At 42.3% G+C, this 26,069-nt stretch overlaps 2 protein-coding genes across 2 annotated transcripts; one reads left to right on the top strand and one right to left on the bottom strand.

The window, feature by feature from the left end:
• The first annotated feature begins 3,166 nt into the window (after positions 1 to 3,166).
• On the top strand, positions 3,167 to 21,476 carry LOC122402735 (dynein axonemal heavy chain 5). Its single transcript, XM_043405758.1, has 33 exons — positions 3,167 to 3,256; positions 3,810 to 4,049; positions 4,278 to 4,432; positions 4,500 to 4,723; positions 4,788 to 5,065; positions 5,136 to 5,309; positions 5,520 to 5,749; positions 5,827 to 6,026; positions 6,084 to 6,307; positions 6,430 to 6,605; positions 6,675 to 6,857; positions 6,923 to 7,321; positions 7,537 to 7,787; positions 8,001 to 8,246; positions 8,422 to 8,585; positions 8,713 to 8,967; positions 9,051 to 9,279; positions 9,344 to 10,017; positions 10,394 to 11,199; positions 11,292 to 11,499; positions 11,590 to 11,976; positions 12,085 to 12,257; positions 12,323 to 12,689; positions 12,822 to 13,016; positions 13,086 to 13,224; positions 13,416 to 13,692; positions 13,856 to 15,655; positions 15,727 to 19,304; positions 19,377 to 19,603; positions 19,660 to 19,971; positions 20,156 to 20,607; positions 20,675 to 20,969; positions 21,090 to 21,476. Exons 1-33 carry the CDS (start codon positions 3,167 to 3,169, stop codon positions 21,474 to 21,476), a joined length of 13,995 nt encoding a protein of 4,664 aa, XP_043261693.1.
• A 3,188-nt stretch (positions 21,477 to 24,664) lies between these two features.
• Positions 24,665 to 26,045, bottom strand: LOC122402754 (interferon-inducible double-stranded RNA-dependent protein kinase activator A-like). The gene is made up of 2 exons (XM_043405802.1): positions 25,676 to 26,045; positions 24,665 to 25,378 (listed from the first exon to the last, which is right to left on the bottom strand). The coding sequence occupies exons 1-2, from the start codon at positions 26,018 to 26,020 to the stop codon at positions 24,719 to 24,721; spliced, it is 1,005 nt and encodes a 334-aa protein (XP_043261737.1). The 5' UTR covers positions 26,021 to 26,045; the 3' UTR covers positions 24,665 to 24,718.
• Between the last annotated feature and the right edge of the window lie 24 nt (positions 26,046 to 26,069).

Raw genomic sequence — 26,069 nt, 5'->3', positions numbered from 1 at the left:
TTGGAATGTTACTGTCGACAAGAGTCGCGTCGCCGTAGACCCCGAGAAGTCTACCAAGGCGCGATACAATGAAAATTGTTTGTTCTACCAAACAGCGAACAACGAGAAAGAGGTCGATCGGCGACCCTTTGACAGCAAGTCGTTCGAACGGCGTTCCGCGTAAATATTTTCAGGTAAAGAGAAACTAGTCCGATTAAAGGGCGAACGTAAAGCATCTCCCGGAGTTTATTTACCGATGTTTCGTTCGTGTACAACTAACTACCTCTGTGCAAATCAATCAGTACTTCCTAGCTTCCTGGTGATCGTCCATCGGTCGATGCTCGGCCAGGAACTTTTTGACTTGACGCCAGGCCAATCAGCGTAGGCATGCATTAGTTTGCCGGTGCTCCTTTTCCTTATCACGATAATGGCTCCTCGCTCGATAAAATCGTCTGTAATAAATACTGCTCGTTGTTCGAGGCCTCTTTCGGGCATTAATCGGCGACGTCTGATCGTGTCGTCGGGCTAGGAATGCAACAAATTCCGCCTGTCTCGGTTTGCCCATTAATAGATCGTTAGGGTAAATGGAGAGCGGGGGAGGCGTAGACAAAGACAAGGCGAGCGAGGAAGACGGAGAATGATTGCTGGCTAAAAGACTGGGTAACAGAGTTAATGTCGCATTACGACGTGGACTGCACAAGGACGTGGATTGTTCCAGGGTGTGCCAGTGCGGGGAATGGTCGTCGAAATGACGGAGACCACCGAAGAAGCCAGAGTAAGCGACGGGCGAACGTACAAGTCCCTGTATTTAATTAATACTCTCTTGCACGGTGCTCGATTAGACTAATTTGCACTTAGCGCGATACCGTGTCCGCGATAACGAGCCAAATCGTTCCGATTGATCGCAGATAATCGGGCATTCCGTTTCGCGTCAACCGGCTCAACGAATTTGGCGACGTTCCTCGGGCCTTAGATTCCGATTAGATAGCGAACACGGTGTCTCCTACATTTTAACACGTTTGCTAGGCCGTGTCACTCGAATTCGAGCAACGTTCGCATTTCCGTGGTTACGAGCGACGTCAGCATGGACTTCGAGAGCGTTACGAGCCGAGCATCGATTATACAATCGTACAAAGGAACAGGATTGGTCTCGAAATATTTACGAAAAGTATCACGAATATTTTAGTCATTTTCGAGCGAATTTAAAAAAACAGTAGATCCTAGCTAAAGACGTTCGAAGTCGATTCGTTAGTGTCAGTCTTCGTTAAGAATGCACACTTTAACGTAACAAATATGTATCGTTCAAAGAAATTGATTTCCATAGTCTCCCGTTTTTCTATGTTTGAAAAATCGATTGTCTCTATTTATTTCTATAGTCGACGTTCAATGTTGCATAATCTATTTGTCTGGAACAGTGGTTTGTATTTAGAAAGTGACTGAGACGTGTAACAATTTTGGCATTGTTATGGTTCTCCTGGTAAAAATGTTATGCTAAATTTTTATTTGATTAAATTCACCCTCTTACGTACTTCAATATTTTAATTATTTCCTATTTGAGAAACGACGACAGCAAACACATCGAGATACTTCTAAACGCGTTAAAAAAAAAATCCAGACAGTACATTTAGAAGTCGGTAAATGCATATGTAATTATACACAATTGGTTGTATAAATAACACCGTTTCTAATGGAACCTTGGATCGCGAATTCGATGTTGAACTTGAAATGCTGATGTTCGTAAATAATAGATGCGTTTCTTTCGCATGCAAACGATTTCGCGTTATTATCGGTGTATAGATTCAGAGAGTAATCAATTATTCAGCAAATGTTAAAAAGATGCATCATCTGATTCGCGATACGAACTCGTAGCAGTGCTGTTGGCTTTCGTCCTTCGGATACCTGTAAAGAGTAGCGTGTTTGTACGACCAAAGCTATTCTTAACTAGTAGCTTTACCGATACGAATAGTATTTATTAACAGTTCGTTCGAACTGTTGGTAAAGCAAATACCTTAAATTTCGTTATATACAAAATTTTCCATTTAAATATTTTGATTTTAATATTGGGAAATAGTTAGTATACGTCACGTGTAACGTGTTGTGCTGGTATAGATGTTTGTAAACAAACGTTAGTGAATAAGCATTCCCAAGCGATGAATCGTTTAGTGTTTCTCATCTCATGAATCAGTATTGTCGTAGCTATTGTTAATTAACGTATAAGATTATTAAAAATAGTTACGAAATAGTTTATGTGATTTTTATATCGAGAGATTGTGAACTAAATCACAAATTTTAGAAAGGTAAATGCTGATACGTGTGTACAGTATTAATACCACCCTGTATATTGTGCACATATATTGAAACTAAACAACGATCGAGAAAATAAAATATGTAATGCTCCAATAATATAATTTTGGTGTCACCATAATATCGATTGACATTGTAATGAAATCAAGAGAAATTTACTACTCGCAGAACTATTATAAATGCAAGCAAAACGTTGAAATGCAAAGAGAAATCGATATTACGTTTACCCCAAAAAGTCTGATACAGTTGAAAAGTAATTACAGTTTTACTAAGTATGAAAGTGTAATGCGATATTCGTCAAAACGAAAAGATCTTACAAATTGCACAAACTTATTCTACTTACCGTGCAAAAGTGTAAACTGAAAATGAGCACAGTAAAAGATTACAGGAAGCAATTTTACACAAGCTGCACGTATACTTATCCATTCCATAGACAAGAAATTTTCACCTTCCAGCAACAATTAGTGGCAAACACACCGACCACCCACGATCAACCGTGATCGTTATCGATGGAAACACTGTTAAATGTAGTATTTATGTTGTATCGGCACCGTTTCGGCGCAGAGGATGAACTGTTCGACTCTCTCGCGACCATCCTCGCCGCGAAACGTTGTCCTGGAATAGTGAGAAAAGAATACACACGATATCGACTACTGTCGGTGGATTCGCGCGGAAATTCCCACACGACACGAACGATACGTAGAAGGGCGGTACCAGACACGAAACCGTGGCACTGGGTGTTCTCCCCTTGCACCTCTTTGCTCGCTCTTAGAAGCTTTCTCAGTTTGCGAGTGCAACCCTCGGTGGATCCTGCCTACCTTTTCATCATCCTGACATTTCCACCAGCGGTTCTCTCGTCTCTTCCCGCTTAATTGATTCAGTCATGTTCGTAGCACCTGCTCTCATAGTCCAACAAAGGTCGGAAAATTCTGAGGAAGACAGCGACGAGGAAGGGACAGGCGATGTCCTCCAGGTTGATCTCTGTTTCTACGTTTTTATTTTAATTTAACGTATCGTTCGTTACTCGTATATCGAGGGAATTAATTTTTATTATAATAAAACATTTTTCTATGCTTGCACAAAATGGTATAAAATGTATTGTTTGATATATGCACCGTTTGTAAAGGGTTAAATGAACTTGATTCTTAATAAATCGATGCTTCTTGTTTGAGTAAGAGATTGGAAACAATAAATGTCTGGTACTTCGACAACTGACGTACAATCGTGCTTTATTCTACATAAATTTACTATACAGAGTCTGCATAATATTTAGACCTTTCTCGGACCAGGTAGGAACGATAATACACCAATAGCAAAATATTAGTACTCTGATCAGAATTATTTTTAATCAGAAATATAGTGATTTTATTCTTCTAATTGCCATTTAAATAATAGTGAACTGTTTTAATAATTTATAAAATAATTTTAAAAGAAAAACAACATCAACCATTTATTCCGCAATCACGTTCCACGTCTTATAAATGTAACGACGAGGGAAAGATTGATACTCGTCATCCTCTGTTTAGAAACGACGAGAAGAATGCGAAAGAAAGGCGAGACGAGGGGAAATGGACCCCCGATTAGAATTCGCTTTCCAGCTCTTAATGGACGCGACACAGTTGTCACGTCACGAGGTCATGGATCATGTTTTCGAGGGGGATATGCTCGACGAAATCAATCAGCTGTTCCTACCCCACATGAGGTCAACCCTGGTTTGGTACTACCAAGAGGTGGAAGAGTCAGAAACCGTACGGCCACCAGAAACGGTAATAACTCGTTCACTGTGAATCACGAAAGTATTTGGACACTTGTTTCTTTCGATAGCAGTACTGCACATTTGCGATAAGTTGGCTAGTGGGACGGTACTTCGTCATCTCGACCAATATTCGACGCATTCCTTTCGCTAGCCAATTTCTCGCGAGCGCACGGTACAGTACTTCTGTCTTACTCTCTTCACGCGAATATGGATATAATTTTGCAATTTGATTGCAAAGACACAAACGAAAACGCCAAGTGCCAGACCGGTACCAAACGCGTCAGCGCCGAAAGCTAAGGAGCAGAAAGAGGCGAAAGAACCAGCGAAAAAGAAGCTCTTTTTGAGCGATGGATGGCAAGCTCCGTGCACTGGAATATGCATTTACATGTTCAGGTAATTTCACTGGCAAATCGAACGATAGTTTTTTGGTAAAAAAAAGTATTTAGAAAATAATTTTCAGGATCAGCATCTCGAAGCAGTTGCCCGAAGAAGGGTTTCAGAAGGATCTGTACACCGGCGTGATAGACACGAAGAAGGTGGGTATAATAACAACTATACAACGGGTGGTCGAGTATGTTTTCATGGACGCACTCGCGCATCCTGGCACGGAAGGAGAAGACGACTGTCCGATGATCAAGAGTCTTTTATTGCCTGGCTTGAGATCCTTCTGCAGCGCTTTGAAAGGTGACGTTCGCGGGAGAAAAGAATTTATCAAAGTTTCAGGAAACATTTACCATATTTTCCGTAGTCTGCGAACAGATAGCCGACGATGGGCGCATATTCGACGACGACGAGACGTTGATGGGAGAGGTGCACAATTTTGAGGAGGCAAAGGCATTCGTGGCGAAGGAGAACGCGGTGAATATCACGGAGAGGAGGGTCGAAACGTGGATTAAAAAGTTGAAGGACTTCATGGTAGAGAGCAAGCAAGTGAAAAGGGAGAACGACAATTCTGGACCGCAACAGGAACTGGAGTATTGGAAACGAAGGGGGGCGCAGTTTAGCCAACTAGTCAATAAACTTCAGGTTCTGCTTTTACTTACGTTGGCTCGCGATTGTTCCACTTTTAAAAACACGTGCATTTATGCACTTACAGGATCACGAGATACGAATGTCGCTGTTGTGTCTGCAAGTCGCGCGGTCGAAGTTGATAAAGCAGTGGGTAGACACCGAGGACGAAGTTACGTACTGTTACAACGAAGCCAAGGACAACGCGAAGTTCATCCAGGCGTTAGAGAAATGCTGTCATTGTCTGTACTTGGACGACCCGGTAAGACAATCGACGAATAAGAAGTTTCGATAATGTTATTAGTGTTGACGAAACAATGTGACAAGAAATTGGTGGCTAAAAGAACGGTTACTTAGCCTCGAATAAATTGATTTATTATTAACTTTTTATGCTCACGTTTTCGTTAGGAAGCAACTTTAAAATCGAAACCAGCCCACTCAGTTTCTCAAACTTGGAACACTGTTTTTTCAGGTGAAAATGAGGGACTCGCTTGTGTCGTTATTGCAAACGGTTCGACTGATATACAGCGTCTCGAGATATTACAACACATCGGAGCGAACCAGTTCGTTGATGATAAAAATTACGAACCAAATGATCGTCGCGTGCAGAGACTACGTGACAAACAGAGGCCGTGAAACTGTCTGGGGCCAGGATCGAGCGGCGGCTCGATCGAAACTGAAACATTGTTTAAGGCTGAACAAGTAATAGAAAAATTATATGACATTGTTACGAGTAGATACCAATGATATTTTTTACCAATGACTTTTGCTCGTCGAAGGGCTTACAGAGAAACCTACAGACTGGTTCGATGTTCGCCAGCTGTGACGGAACAAGAGTTCTCGTTCTCGGAGACCCACGTGTTTGGAAGGTTCGATTCCTTCTGCGACCGTATAAGAAAGATTCTAACGATGTTCGAGCTGATACAAGATTACAAGAACCTTTTCGAAAGACGAATGGAAGGGCTATTGCTGGGAGAAGGTACAAACGTACAAGAGTATCGAATAAATAATAGATTTTAATTGTTCGTTTTGTCAGCGTTGGACGATGCGATAAAAACATTCGAGGAAGCCGAGAATATCGCGACTACCAGATCTTACGACTATTTGAACCCAAGAAACGCTGACTTCGACACCGATTACGATTACTTTATGTCGAAGACCGAGGCTCTGAAGCAGAACATCGGCGGCATCATCGAGAAAAATTATGCCGACGTCTGGGAGACGCCTCAGGGTATACGATTTTTAACTCGATTTGAAAAAGTGAAGTAACGCATTGAACTTTCTATACGGTTACACGATTATATAAAAATCGCTGCAGATATTTCTGGATTCCTTGTTAAATTTTCATTCGATTAATTTGAAATTATTTTCTATCCTTCAAGGTTAGCGAAAAGATACCGTTAACGAAGCTGGATGAAAAATACAACATAGTGGTGAAATACTGCGACAGAGAAATAGACAGAATACTGAAATTGTTTAAAAGGCAAAGGGACGATCCACCGTTGCCCAGACACATGCCAGCCATCGCTGGGAGATTGACCTGGTCCAATTCGTTGAAGTAAACGAAAATATTCCAATTTACGAGTTGATTCTATTAATTTACGAGCTTTCCCATTTCGTGGATCAGAGTACACCTTGACGAGCTGGCTACATCGGTTTCCAATCACCCAGTGCTGAAGACGCTACCCTTAACTGCAGAATTGGAGAAAAGATACAACCATGCTCTCAGCATTCTAAACCAATACAAATCGGATATCGCCGAAGTCTGGACTCATCAAAATTCCTGGATCATCGAAGACTGTTTGAAACGGTAATCACGAGTAAACGATTTTAACAAGACGTTGAAACATTACTCCGTTTCGTCGTGATAAATAGATCGCTGCTGGTGATAGACGAAAGGACGGACAAAATTAAAGTGAACCTGGAAAGACGCGTTGTTCTTCTGCTTCGCGAGGCTGACTGCTTGGCCAAGCTGAATCTGGAGATTCCGATCGTCGCGTTAACGATTTTGGCAAAGAAAGATCATTTCACCTTGATCACGGACTCTCTTCAGCTGATGGTCGAGAACTTCGTTTACACGTCAAGACGCGTGAAACTTGAGGTCAGGCCGCTCCTGTTGCCGCACTTGGTTCGCGTTGCATCATTGTTGGAGCCTGGCTTGGTCTCTCTGACCTGGACCAATCCAGAATGGAAGAACTTTTATCAAAATACTAAGGAGCAGATCAAAGAATTTGACATTCTGATCACGAGAGTTCACGATGTGTATGATAATAGGTACGTTGAAAACGGGACTGACACGAACAGGTTTTTAATAGATGTGAATACGTCCAAGGCTCGAAATAAACAATTTTCAAACACGAGGAGGCTTTAAAATCATACACACGGTCGTAAATTCTGTTTTTAATATAAATCACAGTGATATTTTAATTCGTCTTTAAGCTTCTATGATAAAAACCTTTTTCTCTGATATTTTCTTTATTTTTTCCAAGGATCCTTCAAGTACTGACAAGCATGCAAAAGATCACCTTACATTCTCTACCAGAATCTGATCAGCCTTGGACGATAGAGGAATTCGTGGAGAAGACCGAGGAAATATGCAGACTCACAGCGGTAGATTTATATCGTAAAAGTATGATGGTGGAAGAGGCGGTGGAAGAAGTACTGGATCTTGTTAAGAACGCGGCGGAGAACTTCAAAAGCGCCGCTAATTCCAGTCAATTCGATTTTTTCAATAACGAAGGTGACCCATGTCGTTGTCGCGTTTTACCGTAAACCTCCGATTATTTTTGCTTTCCTCAAAAGATTGGAAATCACCGAAACTCCCTGATCTATTTAATTCTTATTTTTCTTTTACATTATACGTGTATGTAACAATGAAACGCCTTCGTACAAACTCGTATTTAAAAATGCGTCCGTCTTTAATTACAATTTTATTTTATCGTGAATATTGCAGACACTGACGAAGATGCGGACCAAGCAGCGCAACAAGACTGGTCGTCGGTGTGGAATTTGTTCGACGATCCCCATCAACTGCTGGCGACACCAGGCAGTTTGCCGAATGGAATGCAGGACATGGTGCGAAACGCAGTCTCCGAGATGCGAAGATATTACTCTAGAAAGGTCGTCGATGTTCTTATAAAGGTCACCAGAACCTCGTTGGACGTCATTAAAAAACGATTCGTTCGGGAAATCAATCCAGGTATTTAAAAAAAAAGCATATTCGAACGCTTAAATTCCAAATGACAAATAAAATATTTAGACTAAAATTTTCGAAATAGTATCGCGATCGAGGATGAAATTAAAATTCTCCCTTCGATTAAATTGTGTATTTTATGAATCGAATATTTTACTGATGAATATGTTGCTGATAACAGAGGAAACCCCGAGCCCAATATTTCTGCTACATGCAACCTTGATGATACCAGTAGTGACCGTGAAGCCTAGCTTGGACGATGTTCAGGAAGTTCTGACATTGGTTGGAAAAATAATCGCTGGAGTCGCGAGAGGTGTCTCGCAATGGAATTCCAGAGTCAACAAGGTAAACTTCCAGATTTCAGATTTCTGGAGAAAAGCTTAAAAGGAAAGTTAGAGTATAACGTGCGAAACGATTCTAAGTTAGAAACATATTGATACCCCGATATTCATAAAATCGTTCGACTGGATAGAATTCTTGGGGGAACGCTTATCCAAGGAGAAGTTTCGCGGACATCGTCATGCGAGCTCAAGTGCAAGCCGCGAAGAAGAAGCAAGAGGAACCGGAGGATCCAAAAATTAGGAGGCGACGACTGTACAAAATTATCTCCGAGGAAAGACCAATTTTCCCAGATCAGGAGAGGAATTTTCATGCCATGGTGATGGACAACAAGGAAGTGATGAAACTGTTGACCATATTGAACACTTGTATGTTGGAATTCAAACCAGTAAGCAACTTTACGCGTTTGTAAAAACGTTAATCGCTGTACGATTCAACTGGATTAAAAGAAACACGTGTGTGTTGTTACAGGATCTAGCGGAATTTATCGATCGATGGAAACCCTACAAATTTCTATGGAAGAACGAACGTAGTATGCGGGAGTTGCTACAAATCTCCCTACCGGAATTTGAAACCACTCTTCGAAAACACAGCGAACTCGAAGATCTTTTAGCCACCGAGCCCGATATGATCATCTTCGGAACGTCCATCGCGATTTCGACGGACAAACTAAAATACGGACTGTACACGGAAATTAAAGGTAATTTGCTAAATTTACGTATCATTCGGGCAAAATATTCAATATCGTTTGATCCCTGTTACAGCGTGCAGCCACAAAATTGGCCAAGCCATGAAGAAGAAATATCGACGCGAGATGGAGTACGTTTACGCGTTAATGAGCGAAATGGAACGAAAACTGGATCGTCAGATTCGTGATCTCGACGATGTGCGTCTGATCATGGACACCCTGAAGAAGATCCGTGAACAGGAGGTGGACATGGAGCTGAAGATCGATCCGATCGAAGAGGCTTTCAACATCGTCACGAGATACGAAGTACCGGTGGATCAAGAATGCCTGGAACAAGTCGACAATTTGAGATACACCTGGCAGCGATTGATCAAACGAGCATTGGAGAGCCACGTGTTGCTGTTGAATCTGCAACCGCAGTTCGAGGAAGACCTCAGAAACAATCTCGAGAAGTTCCGAATCGACAACGAAATGTACTGCGAGGAGTACAGATCGTCGGGACCGATGCAACCGGGTCTGAGCCCGAGGGAGGCTTCCGACAGGCAGATTTTGTTTCAGAATAGATTCGACGGCATGTGGAGGAAGCTACAGACCTATCAAAGCGGCGAGGAACTTTTCGGTTTGCCTATCACGGATTATCCTGAACTGTCGCAGATCAGGAAAGAGTTGAATCTGCTTCAGAAATTGTACAAGCTGTACAACGACGTCATTGACAGAGTCAATAGCTACTATGACATCCCTTGGGGCGAGGTAAGCTATTCCTGGTCAAATCGATCGAATATAACGTAAAACAATAAAACCTTCCTGGTGAATAAATTACATAAGAAATTTATCGAAGAACACCCTGGATTTTCTATAAAAAATAGGACAGCTTAAGTTGGTTATTGAAATTTCAAAAACGAATGTACTCCTAAGACTGTTTTACTTGTCTGTTTGAGAATTAACTATCAAGACAAATTGAATATGAAGTTAGAAATACGTCAATAGATTAATCATGACAACTATTTTTATTAAATATGAAACGCAAGGTACTAATAACGCGAAATTCCTGTTTACAAAGTATGATTGAAACCAGTCCACTTACTTGATACACTATATAAAAAGGTACATTGACCGTAACGTGCAGGTGAATATCGAGGACATAAACAACGAACTGATGGAGTTCCAAAACCGGTGCCGCAAGCTGCCAAAGGGCCTGAAAGAGTGGCCAGCGTTCTTTGCCCTTAAGAAGACGATCGACGACTTTAACGACATGTGCCCCCTGCTAGAACTAATGGCCAACAAAGCAATGAAGCCGCGCCACTGGCACAGGATCGTGGAAGTGACAGGCTACTCGTTCGATCTGGAGAGCGAGGGATTCTGTTTGAAGAACATCCTCGAGGCGCCTTTGTTAAAATACAAAGAGGACATCGAGGACATCTGCATTTCAGCCATGAAGGAAAAGGACATCGAGGCTAAATTGAGGACGGTGGTGAACGAGTGGTCGTCGCACGAGCTGACGTTCATGACGTTCAACAACAGAGGTGAACTGTTGCTGAGAGGTGACACCACCGCTGAGACGATCGGCCAGCTCGAGGACAGTTTGATGATCCTTGGCTCGCTGATGTCCAATCGATACAACGCGCCGTTTCGCAAGCAGATACAGCAGTGGCTCACGGATCTGTCGAACACCAACGAGGTCTTAGAGAGATGGCTACTGGTGCAGAACATGTGGGTTTATCTCGAGGCGGTGTTCGTCGGCGGTGACATAGCGAAACAGCTGCCGAAAGAGGCGAAGAGGTTCAGCAAGATCGACAAAAGCTGGCAGAAGATCATGCAAAGGGCGCACGAGACTCCTGGCGTGGTACCTTGCTGCGTGGGGGACGATTTGCTCAAACAACTTCTACCACATCTCCAAGAACAGCTGGAATTATGCCAAAAGTCTCTCAGCGGGTAAGCTGTTATAACTTCTGTTGGTTCTCTGTAATAAATTCTCTGTAAAATGTATAGAAATTATGAAATCGTATTACTAAATATAATTGCAGATATTTGGAAAAGAAGCGTATGATGTTTCCAAGATTCTTCTTCGTCTCGGATCCCGCTTTGTTGGAAATACTTGGCCAAGCATCCGACTCTCACACGATACAAAATCATTTGCTTTCCATTTTTGACAACACGCGTTACGTTAAGTTTCACGATATCGAATATAACAAGATGACCGCGATCGTGTCATCCGAGGGTGAAACCATTTTGGTACGTATCAAGGTTAGAAAAACAATTATTATGCTTTTACAATACACGCCGCGTAGATTTGTTAATCGATGCTGTTTTCAAATTATGAAGCTTGAGAAGGCCGTAAGGGCAGAAGGATCCGTGGAAGCATGGTTAACGCAACTTTTGCAAACGTCCCAGCAATCTTTGCATTCGATAATCCGACAGTGTTATTCGATGATCAACGACGCGAACTTTAATTTCCTCGGTTTTCTGGACAAGATGCCCGCCCAGATTGGTCTGCTCGGAATACAAATGATCTGGACCAGAGACAGCGAGCTGGCGTTGGCTCAGGCCCGTGCCGATAAAAAAATTATGACGGAAACGAACAACAAGTTTCTCGATCTGCTGAACACGTTGATCGATCAGACGACCAGGGACCTCGTAAAAATCGACAGAACGAAATTTGAAACCTTGATCACTATACACGTGCATCAACGCGACATCTTCGATGTACTGGCAAGTACTTGAATAAATACTCTCGATATTAAAAAAAAAAAAAATTGAAAAAATTAACTTTCCATTCCCCTGCAAAGTCAACGTTTCTTAAAATAATTTCTTCCGCAGTGCCGTTTAAACGTACGATCGGTGAACGATTTCGAGTGGCTGAAACAATGCAGATTCTACTTCAAGGAAGATCTCGACAAAACATCTATATGCATAACGGACGTAAATTTCACGTACCAAAATGAGTATCTAGGTTGCACGGATCGGCTCGTTATTACTCCATTGACCGACAGGTGATTGCAACGAATCGCAAAAGATGGAAAGTAGATCGAGAATATATTTCAATTTATATTCGCAGATGCTACATAACACTCGCGCAAGCATTGTCGATGTCTATGGGTGGTTCGCCGTGTGGACCAGCTGGCACTGGGAAAACGGAAACGGTCAAAGACATGGGGAAAACCTTGGCCAAATACGTGGTGGTATTCAACTGTTCCGACCAAATGGATTACAGAGGATTGGGGCGAATTTACAAGGGCCTGGCGCAAAGCGGTTCTTGGGGCTGCTTCGACGAATTCAATAGAATCGAACTACCGGTGTTGTCTGTTGCTGCTCAGCAAGTCGCCGTTGTTCTTTCCGCGAAGAAGGAGAAAAAGAAACAATTCGTTTTCACCGACGGTGATCTGATAGACATGTGTCCCGAGCTTGGAATATTCATAACTATGGTAAATGATGATAAACGTACACTGTTTGAAACGTTACCGATCGATACTCGTGTAAACGAATATACGTTCCAAGCTGATACACCGGCATGAAATAAATACAATGGCTGGAAATTAAAAGAAATACGTTTACAGAATCCTGGATACGCCGGCAGGAAAGAGCTACCAGAGAATTTGAAAATACAATTTCGCACCGTCGCCATGATGGTTCCCGATAGACAGATCATTATTCGAGTGAAATTAGCTAGCTGCGGTTTTCTGGAAAACATCACTCTCGCCCGGAAATTTTACACGCTGTACAAACTCTGCGAAGAACAACTTACAAAACAGGTTAACGTGCTATGAAATGTACGAAAGGGTATTCCATTAAATAAATAACTATTTCGTTTCCCTGTGAAGGTTCATTACGACTTTGGTCTGAGAAACATACTGTCCGTGTTAAGAACACTCGGAGCATCGAAGAGGGTGAACTCGAAAGATTCTGAAAGCACGATCGTCATGCGCGTCTTGAGAGACATGAATCTTTCAAAACTCATTGGTAACGCAGTTGACTATGATCAAATCAAAATCCACTGACCGCTCAAAGCCACTGAGAAGGTGCACTATAAACGTAACAGTTGTATTTGGTGTGATTCAGAGTTGTAAAAGTGGTCTTGATCGGTCAATCGAGTATGATTTAACGATTCTAAAGTAGTACGAAAATTTAATCGTATAAAATAATAATCTCAGACGAGGACGAGCCACTCTTCATCTCTTTGGTGGCGGATTTGTTCCCGAATCAAGCTCTCGAGAAGACTTCTTACCCGGAATTGGAAGCTGCTATCAATGAACAAGTGGAAGAGGCAGGATTGATCTATCATCCGCCATGGGTGTTGAAATTGATACAATTGTACGAGACGCAGAGAGTGAGACACGGAATAATGACACTGGGCCCAACTGGCGCTGGAAAAACAACGTGCATACACACGTTGATGAAAGCTTTGACACAGTGCGGTGACTTCCATAGGTAAACAAATTTGAGACTATCTTTGGAACAATTAATAATATTTAAGAGAACAGTTTCGTCGGAAATAGTGGAATAAAAAGAAAAAATACAGGCTCGAATGCTTCCTAAAAGTAAACTTATAGCTTTCCTATTTGACGATTAATGGCTAAACGTAACTTTGCAGGGAAATGAGAATGAATCCAAAGAGCATAACGGCTGCTCAAATGTTTGGTCGACTGGACGTGGCAACCAACGACTGGACGGATGGAATATTCTCAGCCTTATGGCGTAAAACCTTGAAATTGAAAGACGGTGAACACGTGTGGATGGTACTCGATGGACCCGTGGATAGCATTTGGATCGAAAATTTGAATTCCGTGTTGGACGACAATAAAACGCTAACCCTGGCGAATGGCGATCGTTTATCGATGGCTCCTACGTGTAAGATCATCTTTGAGCCCCATAATATCGACAACGCGAGTCCTGCGACAGTGTCTCGTAACGGAATGGTGTATATGAGTTCGTCGGGTCTAGATTGGAATCCTGTGGTGACTGCTTGGTTGAAATCTCGGACACTTTTGGAACAAGAAGTGTTCGAACAGTGTTTCTCCGATTCTTTCGCGCAGATTTACTCGTGGGGTACTCAAGCGCTAACCTTAACCATCGACGTCCTGCAATGCAATATAGTACGACAGATGTTGTGTCTCCTCGAAGGATTGGTTCCACCCGAAACGTCCATCGAGGAAGAGGAGGACGAAGAATCGGAAGAACAGAAACGCCAACCGATGACGACGGATCACCTGAAACGTCTTTACGTCTTCGCTTTGATATGGGGTATTGGAGCACTGCTTGAAACTCCCGACAGAGAGAAATACAACTCGTATCTCCGCGAAAACTTTCAAGGTTTAGATTTGCCAACAACTGAGAAGTGGCCCGAAGCGAAGGTGTTCGATTTTTACGTAACCGAAAAGGGTAAATGGGACACGTGGGCGAGCATAGTGACCAACTACGTTTACCCGGAATACTCGACACCGGACTACAGCAGCGTGTTGGTCCCTATTCCTGACAACGTGAGGATACAGTATTTGATCAATTTGATCGGCCAACAAGACAAAGCCGTCTTACTGATAGGGGAACAAGGCTCCGCTAAGACAGTTATGATGAAGTCGTACATGAAAAAAGCGAATCCGGAAATCACGTTGAGTCGTTCGTTCAATTTCAGCTCGGCCACGAGCCCGTACCAATTTCAGAAAACCATCGAAAGCTATGTAGAGAAACGTCTAGGGAGCACGTTCGGGCCGCCCGGTGGCAGGAAAATGATGGTATTCATCGACGACGTTAACTTGCCGCAGATAAACGAATGGGGCGATCAAGTCACCAACGAAATAGTCCGCCAGACAATGGACATGAAGGGATTTTATTCTCTGGAGAAACCCGGGGACTTCACCAGCATCGTCGACGTTACGTTCCTCGCCGCGATGTGCCAACCCGGCGGAGGCAGGAACGATATCCCGTCGAGACTGAAAAGGCAATTTTCCATCTTTAATTGCACGTTGCCTGACGAGTCGTCGATCGATCGTATTTTCAGCGCGCTCGGCGAGGGACACTACAACGTGAAAAGGGGATTCTCGGCGGAAATTAGGAATCTCGTGAAGAAAATGGTTCCTCTGACGAGGATACTTTGGGAGAGGACTAGAACCAATTTGCTACCAACACCAGCCAAGTTTCATTACATTTTCAGCCTTCGGGACCTGTCGAGAATTTGGCAAGGCCTGGTTGGCACACTGTCGACCGTCATCGATCAAGAAAGCGTCTTGATGTCACTGTGGAAACACGAGTGCAGCCGCGTTTTCAGCGACAGATTCACCATACAATCCGACAAACGTTGGTTCGAGGAAGAAATAGTACGTGTGACCAGAGATATGCTGGGAGAAAAGTACGTGTCTATGCTGGATCAGGATCCTGCGTTCGTGGACTTTATGAGGTACGTGTCATCCTCTACGAATATATTATATTTACACGGGACGGTGTTATCGTTAATATCACAATTTTTAGAGACGCTCCTGAACCTACTGGCGAAGAGGGCGAGGACGCCGATGTGGAATTACCGAAAGTATACGAACCGGTTTACGACGACCAAATCCTCAGAGACAGGCTGGAAATGTTTCTATCGCAATTCAACGAGATGCAAAGGGGCTCTGGCATGGACTTGGTCTTCTTTCCCGACGCCATGCTGCACTTGGTCAAAATATCTAGAGTCATCAGACACCCTAAAGGAAACGTGATGCTCGTGGGTGTCGGTGGATCTGGTAAACAGAGTCTCACGAAGCTGTCCTCGTTCATCGCGGGTTATAAAACGTTTCAAATCACATTGACCAGATCTTACAACGTGGCAAACTTCCTGGAAGATCTTAGATATCTTTATCGAGCGTGCGGAGCCCAGGGCAAAGGGACCACGTTCATCTTCACGGATCTGGATATCAAGGAAGAAGGTTTCTTGGAATACCTGAATAACATTCTCAGTTCCGGTGTGATCAGCAATTTGTTCACCCGGGACGAACAACAAGAGATCATTTCCGAATTGACGCCGATTTTGAGACGCGAGAACCCAAAACGATCGATCAATAACGAGCTAGTGATGGATTTCTTTCTACAAAGAACTTGTCAGAACCTCCACGTGGTGTTCTGTTTCTCTCCCGTGGGGGAGAAGTTCAGGAACCGTGCTCAGCGTTTCCCGGCCCTCATATCCGGCTGCACCATCGATTGGTTCCAACCGTGGCCCAAAGACGCTTTGGTATTGGTAGCTAAACACTTCCTGCACGACTTCGATATCGCTTGCACCAGCGAGGTAAAAGCTGAACTGGTCAACGCGCTAGGATCCATACAGGATATAGTTTCCGTCACGTCCACGGAATATTTCCAACGGTTCCGTCGTGCTACTCACGTCACGCCAAAATCGTACTTGAATTTCATCAGTGGGTACAAGAACATTTACCAGAACAAGCAGCACGAACTCGGCGAGGGGGCCAAGAGAATGGACACGGGCTTGGCGAAACTAGAAGAAGCTTCGATATCGGTCGAGATCTTGAAAAGGGACCTAGCCGTGATGGAGACAGAGCTAGTCCAGGCTTCCGAGAAGGCGGAAACCGTTCTCCTGGAAGTCACGGAAAGAGCAATGCAGGCGGAAGCGTTCAAAAATCAAGTACAAAAGGTAAAAGAGAAAGCCGAACAATTGGTGGCTTGCATAGCAGACGAGAAAGCACTGGCGGAACAAAAACTGGAAGCCGCTAAACCAGCTTTGGAAGAGGCAGAGGCTGCTTTGAACACGATTAAACCGGCTCATATAGCTACCGTTAGAAAGCTGGGCAGACCACCGCACCTCATTATGAGGATAATGGATTGTGTGTTGATTTTGTTTCAACGTAAAATCGGATCGATCGTTCCAGACACCACTGCGCCCTGTCCGAAGCCTTCCTGGTCGGAATCGTTAAAGCTAATGGCCAGTACCACGTTCCTTCTCCAATTGCAAAATTATCCGAAGGACATAATAAACAACGAGATGGTCGAGCTGCTGCAGCCTTATTTCAAAATGGAAGACTACAACATGGAGACCGCCAGACGGGTTTGCGGCGACGTAGCAGGTTTGCTGTCCTGGACGAAGGCTATGGCTTTCTTCCATTCCGTCAATAAAGAAGTTCTGCCGCTGAAAGCTAACTTGGCACTACAGGAGGCTAGACTGAAGGTGGCGATGGAAGATCTAGCGAACGCCGAAAGAGAATTGTCGGAAAGGGAAATGGCTCTGCAAGCGGTCAAAGAGCAGTACGATTCGGCAGTGTCCGAGAAACAGAGGCTGACAGACGCTGCGAACGTGTGCTTTAGGAAAATGACAGCTGCGACCGCGCTGATCAATGGACTGGGTGGCGAAAAGATTCGCTGGACCGAACAGAGTAGCGAATTTAAAGTTCAACTCGGAAGGCTGGTCGGCGACGTTCTGCTAGCTACAGGTTTCTTGTCGTATTGCGGGCCCTACAACCAACAGTACAGAGCCAGTTTGGTGTCGGCTTGGATGACCATTTTAGCGACCAAATCCATTCCTTTCACCGCGAACCTGAACATCACGAGCATGCTCGTCGACAGCGCGACGATGTCGGAGTGGACGCTTCAAGGTTTACCAAACGACGAGCTGTCCGTGCAGAATGCACTGATCGTAACCAAATCCTCGTCGTATCCTCTGTTGGTAGACCCCCAAAACCAGGGAAAAATGTGGATCAAGAACAAGGAATGCATGAACGAGCTGCAGATTACGTCTCTCAATCACAAGTACTTCAGAACCCACCTCGAAGATAGTCTCTCTTTAGGTAGACCGTTGTTGATCGAAGACATAGCAGAAGAGCTGGATCCAGTCCTCGATAACGTTCTCGAGAAAAATTTCATCAAGTCCGGTTCCATCGAGAAAGTGATTGTCGGCGATAAGGAATGTGACGTGATGCCGGGTTTCATGCTGTACATCACTACGAAATTGCCGAACCCAGCGTACAGCCCAGAAATATCAGCGAAAACGTCGATAATCGACTTCACCGTCACTATGTTGGGCTTGGAAGATCAGCTGCTGGGTAGAGTGATCCTCATGGAGAAGGCAGACTTGGAAGCCGAGAGGGTGGCTCTCTTCGAATCCGTAATGACCAATCAACGATCGATGAAAGAACTCGAGAGTACGCTTCTACATCGACTCACGTCTTCCGAAGGTTCCTTGGTGGACGACGAAGCGCTCATAAACGTGCTCAGAGAGACGAAAACAACGGCAGAGTCCGTAAACGAGAAACTGAAAGTGTCTGCCTTGACGGAGAAGAAGATCACCCTGGCCAGAGAGGAGTTTCGCGCGGTTGCTTCGAGGGGCTCCATCTTGTATTTCCTGATCGTAGAAATGAGCAACGTGAACGTGATGTACCAGAACTCGTTGAGGCAGTTCCTCACCATATTCGACAACTCGATCACGAAATCCGTGAAAAACCCTATCACCAACGAACGAATAAACATAATCCTTCGACATCTCACCTACGAAGTGTGGGCGTTCACTTTGAGAAGCTTATACGAACGACACAAGTCGTTGTTCACGCTGATGTTGGCGATGAAGATAGACTGCCATCGCGGGGCGATTTCTCACGCGGAATTCAACGCGTTCATAAAAGGAGGCGCGTCGTTGGATTTGAACGCCGTCGCCTCGAAACCGTTTAGATGGATCCTCGACATAACTTGGCTGAACTTGGTCGAGATCAGCAAGCTGGAGGTTTTCTCGGACATTCTGGCGAAAATTGAATTCAGCGAAAAGGAGTGGCAAGCGTGGTACGAGAAGGACAGGCCCGAGGAGGAGGAGCTTCCCTGCGGGTATCAAAAGAAATTGGACGTGTTCAGAAAGTTGCTTTTGATAAGATCGTGGAGCCCGGACAGGACTTTGTCCCAGGCGAGAAGATACGTGATCGGATCGTTGGGAAAGGAGTACGGGGAAGCGAAAATTTTGGATTTAGAGGCCACTTGGTTGGAGTCTGAAGTCAGGACCCCGCTGATATGCATATTATCGATTGGATCAGATCCCAGCCCGCAGATAACGGCACTGGCGAAGCAAAAATCTATACGTGAGTAACTTATTAGTGCTGAGAATATCTACATATATGTTTTGTTGCACGGGACCGTAATTTATGATGCAGAGTTGAGGTCGGTATCGATGGGTCAGGGTCAAGAATTTCATGCTCGAAGGTTGATCTCGGACGCTATGAACGCTGGCGGTTGGGTGTTGCTACAGAATATACATTTATCGCTTCCTTTCTGTACGGAAGTTATGGACGCCCTCGTTGAAACGGAAAATGTTCACGAGGCGTTCAGACTTTGGATGACCACGGAAGTGCATACTCAGTTTCCTATCGGTTTACTACAGGTTCGTTTATCGAAGCTATCTAGTAAAAATCGTGTCCACTGTCGATGTTGTTTCAGATGGCGATCAAATTCACAAACGAGCCGCCTCAAGGCATCAGAGCCAGCTTGAAAAGGACGTATCAAGGCGTGACGCAAGACTTACTGGATTACAGTACACAATCGCAATGGCCTCCTTTGCTATACGCCGTTGCGTTTCTCCATACCGTGGTCCAAGAACGCAGAAAATTCGGACCCCTTGGTTGGAACATACCGTACGAGTTTAATCAGGCCGACTATGCCGCTTCGGTTCAATTTATACAAAATCACTTGGACGACATGGATCCGAAAAGAGGAGTCTCGTGGCCAACTGTTTGCTACATGCTCGGAGAGGTTTGAAAGTCTCTTCTTTTAAACAAGTATCAATACCAAAGTCCATACCCCTATTCACGCTGATGATTAAATCCTATTTCAAACAGCGCGTTACCTTACACTGCGGACACCGCAGATCTAAGAAACATATTCTATTCGCTGATCCCGTACAAAATTAAACCCAACATAAAAAAAAAACCCCCAGGTACAATATGGCGGCCGAGTCACCGACGACTTCGACAAGCGATTGCTGACTACGTTTACACACGTCTGGTTCTGCGACGTATTGTTGCGACCAGGTTTCGAATTTGATCGCGGATACAAGGTGCCGCAAACCAGAATTCTTCAAGGATACTTGGATTACATGGACAGCCTGCCTGCCACGGACACCCCGGAAGTTTTTGGCTTGCATTCGAACGCGGACATCACCTATCAAATAAACACAGCGAAAGGAATACTCGACACGATCCTAAGCGTGCAACCGAAAGAGGGTGGCGCGCAGGGTGGCGAAACCCGTGAAAACGTTGTGTACAAACTAGCCAGCGATATGTTAGCGAAATTGCCGAAACAGTACAACTCTTTCGAAGTGAAAGAAGCGCTGCAACGAATGGGAGCCTTGTTGCCGATGAACATATTTCTGAGACAGGAAGTCGACAGGTACCGGCATCTCCGTTCTTTCGTTTTCACGTATTTTCTTTTTCACGACGCGCCGATTTGATTCCAGGATCACGAGAGTCATCAAAGAAGTTCGTACCACGTTAACGGATTTGAAGCTAGCCATCGAGGGTACTATCGTGATGAGCCAGGGATTACGTAAATCGCTGGACGCGATGTACGATGCTCGGATACCGGAGAAATGGCTGAAAATATCGTGGGAATCGGCGACACTTGGATTCTGGTACACGGAACTTTTAGAACGAGACCATCAATTCAGACAGTGGTGCACCTGTGGCCGGCCCAAAGTCTTCTGGATGACCGGTTTCTTCAATCCTCAGGGATTTCTAACTGCTATGCGACAAGTTAGTTATAACGTGATATTTATTAATTAGTATGCAGTACTGTAATAATGTATGTGTGAAAATAAGCGTACGCGACGTCTTTTATATAAAAAAAAATCAAAAGGTTATCCCGTGTTGCAGGAGGTGACGCGAGCCCACAAAGGATGGGCCCTGGATTCCGTAGTTTTGCAAAATCTGATCACGAGGTTCAATAAGGAAGACATAAAGAACCAACCCCAGGAAGGAGTATACGTTCACGGTCTATTCCTAGAAGGTGCTTCGCTTGATCGTAAAACGGGCAAGTTGGTGGAAAGTAAACCGAAGGTTTTATACGAGCAGATGCCTGTGATTTACATTTACGCGATAAACACAACTGCGGGCAAGGACCCAAAGCTCTACGAGTGTCCCATATATAGAAAACCACAGAGGACGGATATGAAGTACGTAGGATCGATCGACTTCGAAACAGACCATAATCCACGACACTGGACGCTGCGCGGGGTAGCGCTTTTATGCGACATAAAATAAAATGAAATATTTCGTAAATTATATCACGTTCGTCACATTCCGTTTGGCTGTACAATGACGTGTGTTTAATAAAACTTCAACGCCGTCTCCTCCCTTCCAAGCACCCTTACAACGATGCCCTTGGAAAAGGGGGTGCGTGGCGTGTTGCGATCTAATTTCGTTAGATTGCACGAAGTGTGCCGGCTAAGACTAATTCGAAGGACCATCCCTTTTCAGGGGACTAAACGAGACTTGGTTTTTAATATTTATTTCAAACTCAACAAAAATTATATACTATATTGCAACGAATCTATGTGGTTTCTAAGACGAATCTAGAAACGATCTGCAGCGAGTCTAAAACGATTCCGCTCGGCGTTTCCGCCGTTTGCCATAACGTTGGCTTTTTGCATCCTCTTCCACTAACAAGGAACCATCGCGAACGGTCCGGCTTCGATTTTAATGAAACTTTGTACACTTATAAAGCAGCCAAAAATAATCGACACGTATTTTTTTTTAGCTGCGGTAACTCGAGTTTAAGGGGTGAAACCACCCCTTGAAGTTTTGGCTCGAAACGGCTATCTCGAAAACGGAAACACATACAAAAAAATTGTTAATGGGCGAGGTTGATGGTTTCTTATGTACAATAACATGGTGTTAAAAAATTTAAAAAAATACAATTTGTTTATAACAAAAGAAAATTTATTAACTTAATTTTTCATTTTATTGAAATTTTCATAATGACAAAAAATGACGAGCATTTTATTCCAAATCCATTGGTATGCGATTTTTTTAAATTGCCTCCTACAGTTTTGCAGATTTTGATTATTTACATCTTGCGCGCACATCCATTATGGTAGTAGCCGTTCTAACTTTGATTTTAATGAAGCACTGTAGGCTTGCACTAAATCAAAGTTAGAACGGCTACTACCATAATGGATGTGCGCGCAAGATGTAAATCATCAAAATCTGCAAAACTGTAAGAGGCAATTTTAAAATATTACATACCAATGGATTTGGAAAAGTTCGGCCACCCTTGGGAAAAATTTTAATGGGAGATTCTAGAGGCCAAAATAAGACGAAAATCAAGAATATCAATTTGTTGATTGAGCCTTCGTTAAAAAGTTATTAAAAAATTAAATCAAAAAATTTCAAATCCTCCAGGAAAAAATTATTTTCGGTTGCGGGGGCCAATTACAATCATTTTTGGTCAATACATATACCCACGAAATCCTACGCACTTTCGAGAAAAAAATTCCTAATCGAAAATGTAATTTATGGCCAGAAATGTTGTCCGAAAATTTCATGCGGATCTTTAAAATGTTATAACTTCTGAACGGATCGAAGGATTTTAATTTTCAAAAATGCAAACGACGCGTATTTTAATGAAGAATACGTAGAAATCGCAAAAATATGCAAAAAGTTGATCCTTGACCCCGCAAAATGAGAAAACCCCCATAAAAATGGTCCAATCTTCAAACAGCCATAATTCCTACAATAGTGAATATATTTCAATGAAACTTTTTTCTGAAGTAGAGCTCATAGGTACCTACAAAAAAGTATTGGCCAACTTTTTTGTAGGGCGTCAAACAAAATTATTAAAAATGAAAAACGAATTTTTAAGAAAAATCGACAGGGCGTAAGGTGCCTAAATTTTTAAGGAAAAAAAAAAAATTTCAAATCGTTCTAAAAAAATTATTTTCAGTTGCGGGAGTCAATTTCAATCATTTTTGGTCAATATATATACCCCCGAAATCCTACGCACTTTTGAGAAAAAAATTCGAGAATGTGTGAAACTTTTCAACAAAATTAAAAAATTTCAAACCATTCTGAAAAAATTATTTTCGGTTGCAGGGGTCGATTACAATCATTTTTGGTCATTACACATTCCCCCGAAATCTTGGGCATTTCGGAGAAAAAAATTCAGTACGGGCGGAACTTTAAACGTTAATAATTTCTTAACGAAGCCTCCATCAACAAATTGGTATTCTTGTATTTTTCCCGATTTTGTCCTCTAGAAGTAGTGCAAGCCTACAGTGCTTCATTAAAATCAAAGTTAGAACGGCTACTACCATAATGGATGTGCGCGCAAGATGTAAATCATAAAAATCTGCAAAACTGTAGGAGGCAATTTAAAAAAATCGCATACCAATGGATTTGGAATAAAATGCTCGTCATTTTTTGTCATTATGAAAATTTCAATAAAATGAAAAATTAAGTTAATAAATTTTCTTTTGTTATAAACAAATTGTATTTTTTTAAATTTTTTAACACCATGTTATTGTACATAAGAAACCATCAACCTCGCCCATTAACAATTTTTTTGTATGTGTTTCCGTTTTCGAGATAGCCGTTTCGAGCCAAAACTTCAAGGGGTGGTTTCACCCCTTAAACTCGAGTTACCGCAGCTAAAAAAAAATACGTGTCGATTATTTTTGGCTGCTTTATAAGTGTACAAAGTTTCATCAAAATCGAAGCCGGACCGTTCGCGATGGTTCCTTGTAAGGGTTTTCGTGGCGGAGGTGCAACGATGCCAACCGTAGCTTTGCGTTCGCTGGGGTCGCAACCACTCGAGACTGCCTTCGTCGACCAAGTTTATGACACTTTGTACTTGACGAAATTCTACGATATTTTTTGCCCGTGTTGGCTTTGACCAAACTTTACGAAAACGCGGTCCTGCTTCATAAACCTGGTTGGCTCACCGAAGCCCAAACACACAATGTAAACATACGTATTACGCATGTTTAAAATGCGCAAGTTTCAACTATGCCTGTAGGTGGAGACTTACATTTAATTATGAAAATGTATGTACAAAAGTCTTGCAAAACCATTAGTTTTACAAATGCTAAATAAATTTATGAGGTCTATTGATGTGCATCCTTACTTTTCGGTACTAATATTATAGAAGACGTCACAAACACGACAATGCAAACAGCTATTATCGCTTAATATTTACCATATTACATAACTGTACACACACAGTATTGAGGATGTTAATTAATGAAATATAATATAATTAATAAAATAAAGTGTATTTTCTGATTTAACAATAATTTCTCATCCATTGATGTTTTGTTTAACATAAAAATACTGTTCATAGTATTTCGAAAAAAAAATATGAGTGAAAAAGAAAAAAAGAAAATGTATAATTACATTAAGTTTTTTCAACATCAAAATAATATGTCAATGAAATGTATATTGCGTCATAAAAATAATATGTCCATTTGTAAAAATTCTGTTGATTGTCATTATCAACATTCAAATTTTTATTTCAAAAGAAGTATCATGGTATTAATTACTTTCAATATTGTGTAAAATGCAGCTTGTGCTTCTGTCTGTCCATTTGCAATTGCCGTAATTTCGGGAGTAGTATTAATTTTCATTCCTACACAATAATCGTCCGGAGATATGGTGTCTAAATAAAAAATCGAAATATCTAATTCTATAGTTGACAATAGTTCTTTAAAATTTGACATAAGATTTTCTACATATTCCACAGAAATATTACTATGATCTTGGGGAATAACAGCTTCTAGTTTTTGAATAATATCATTATATACTTCGGGAGTAAAAGAATTTTTTAACATCATATGATATTGCGATATTTTGGTGCCCAAGTTAACTTTTTTAACAAACGTCTTTGTTAACATTTTAAAATGATGCTTGGCATTGGCATTAGACTCCTCAATTTTTGCTTTTTTTTCCTCTACCTCTAAATGAGACAAGTCGAAATCTACTAAGTCAGTTATTTTATCTAACATTTTTTTAGCAGCCTCCTGCTTAGCCTGCTTTTTTGTTTTTGCAACTCCAATTTCTTTGAAAGTTGCAACTATGCATTGAATAGTAAAAATTTTGGCATGCGGTGGCCCAGTATTGCTAATTAGTACATATTCAGGTTCTTGTAGATTGTTCTCAATGCATATCTCCTACAACAAAGTATATCTAATTACTTTTGCCGTAATTCGGTAGAAAAAGTATATGCACATCCAGGGCTGGTACTACGTTTAGTAACAACTTGATGCAACAGCCAATTTAGATGTTACCTTTTAACTCGAATCATAAAAATTAAAAATAAATAGCACAAAGATTTCGTTTTATATCTAACGAACAAGATACGTACTACACAGTTTAGATGAAAAGTTATTCTCAAAAATGATAATTGTAGTCTCTGCATTAATCTTTTAAATTCTTCACGTAAAACAAGCCCTGTGAATATCACTTACTTTTAAAACACCTATGGCATTAACAAAGGGAAGATTTGGTGGAAGTCTTTCTACTTCTGGCACTGTTGGTATTAAAGGTGTTCTTAAAGGTGACTGTGCTGGTGATGCTGGTAATTGTGGATAACCTCTATGAGCTGCAATAGTTTGCAACATTGCTTTCGCAGCTTGATGCTTTGCATCTTTTTTGGATCGTCCAGTACCATTTGCAGTAAGGCCATCACATGTCACTTTATAAACAAATGTATTTATGTGTGTCCCACCACCATCATGTATAAGTTGATAATCAGGTACTATTTGCTTTTTGACCATCATTTCTTGCAGAATAGATATGGGTGTTTTACTCATATTGGTATACTACGAGCTTTTGTACTTTTCCTTTCTTATAATATATTGA

The sequence above is a fragment of the Colletes gigas genome, unplaced genomic scaffold, assembly GCF_013123115.1.
Source record: "Colletes gigas isolate AHSC1104 unplaced genomic scaffold, ASM1312311v1 Colletes_gigas_Sc00039, whole genome shotgun sequence".
Lineage (NCBI taxonomy): Eukaryota > Metazoa > Arthropoda > Insecta > Hymenoptera > Colletidae > Colletes > Colletes gigas.
Note: the sequence above shows the minus strand (reverse complement) of the source record. Positions and strands in the feature narration are given on the sequence as shown.

Bases quoted from the DNA above. Each gene is read 5' to 3' on its own strand.
- LOC122402735 (XM_043405758.1), top strand. From the start codon at position 3,167: ATGTTCGTAGCACCTGCTCTCATAGTCCAACAAAGGTCGGAAAATTCT. The intron at 4,724-4,787 runs GTGACGTTCGCG...TATTTTCCGTAG, and splicing joins CTTCTGCAGCGCTTTGAAAG to TCTGCGAACAGATAGCCGAC. The intron at 20,970-21,089 runs GTTAGTTATAAC...CCCGTGTTGCAG, and splicing joins TTCTAACTGCTATGCGACAA to GAGGTGACGCGAGCCCACAA.
- LOC122402754 (XM_043405802.1), bottom strand. From the start codon at position 26,020: ATGAGTAAAACACCCATATCTATTCTGCAAGAAATGATGGTCAAAAAG. The intron at 25,379-25,675 runs GTAAGTGATATT...ACTTTGTTGTAG, and splicing joins ATGCCATAGGTGTTTTAAAA to GAGATATGCATTGAGAACAA.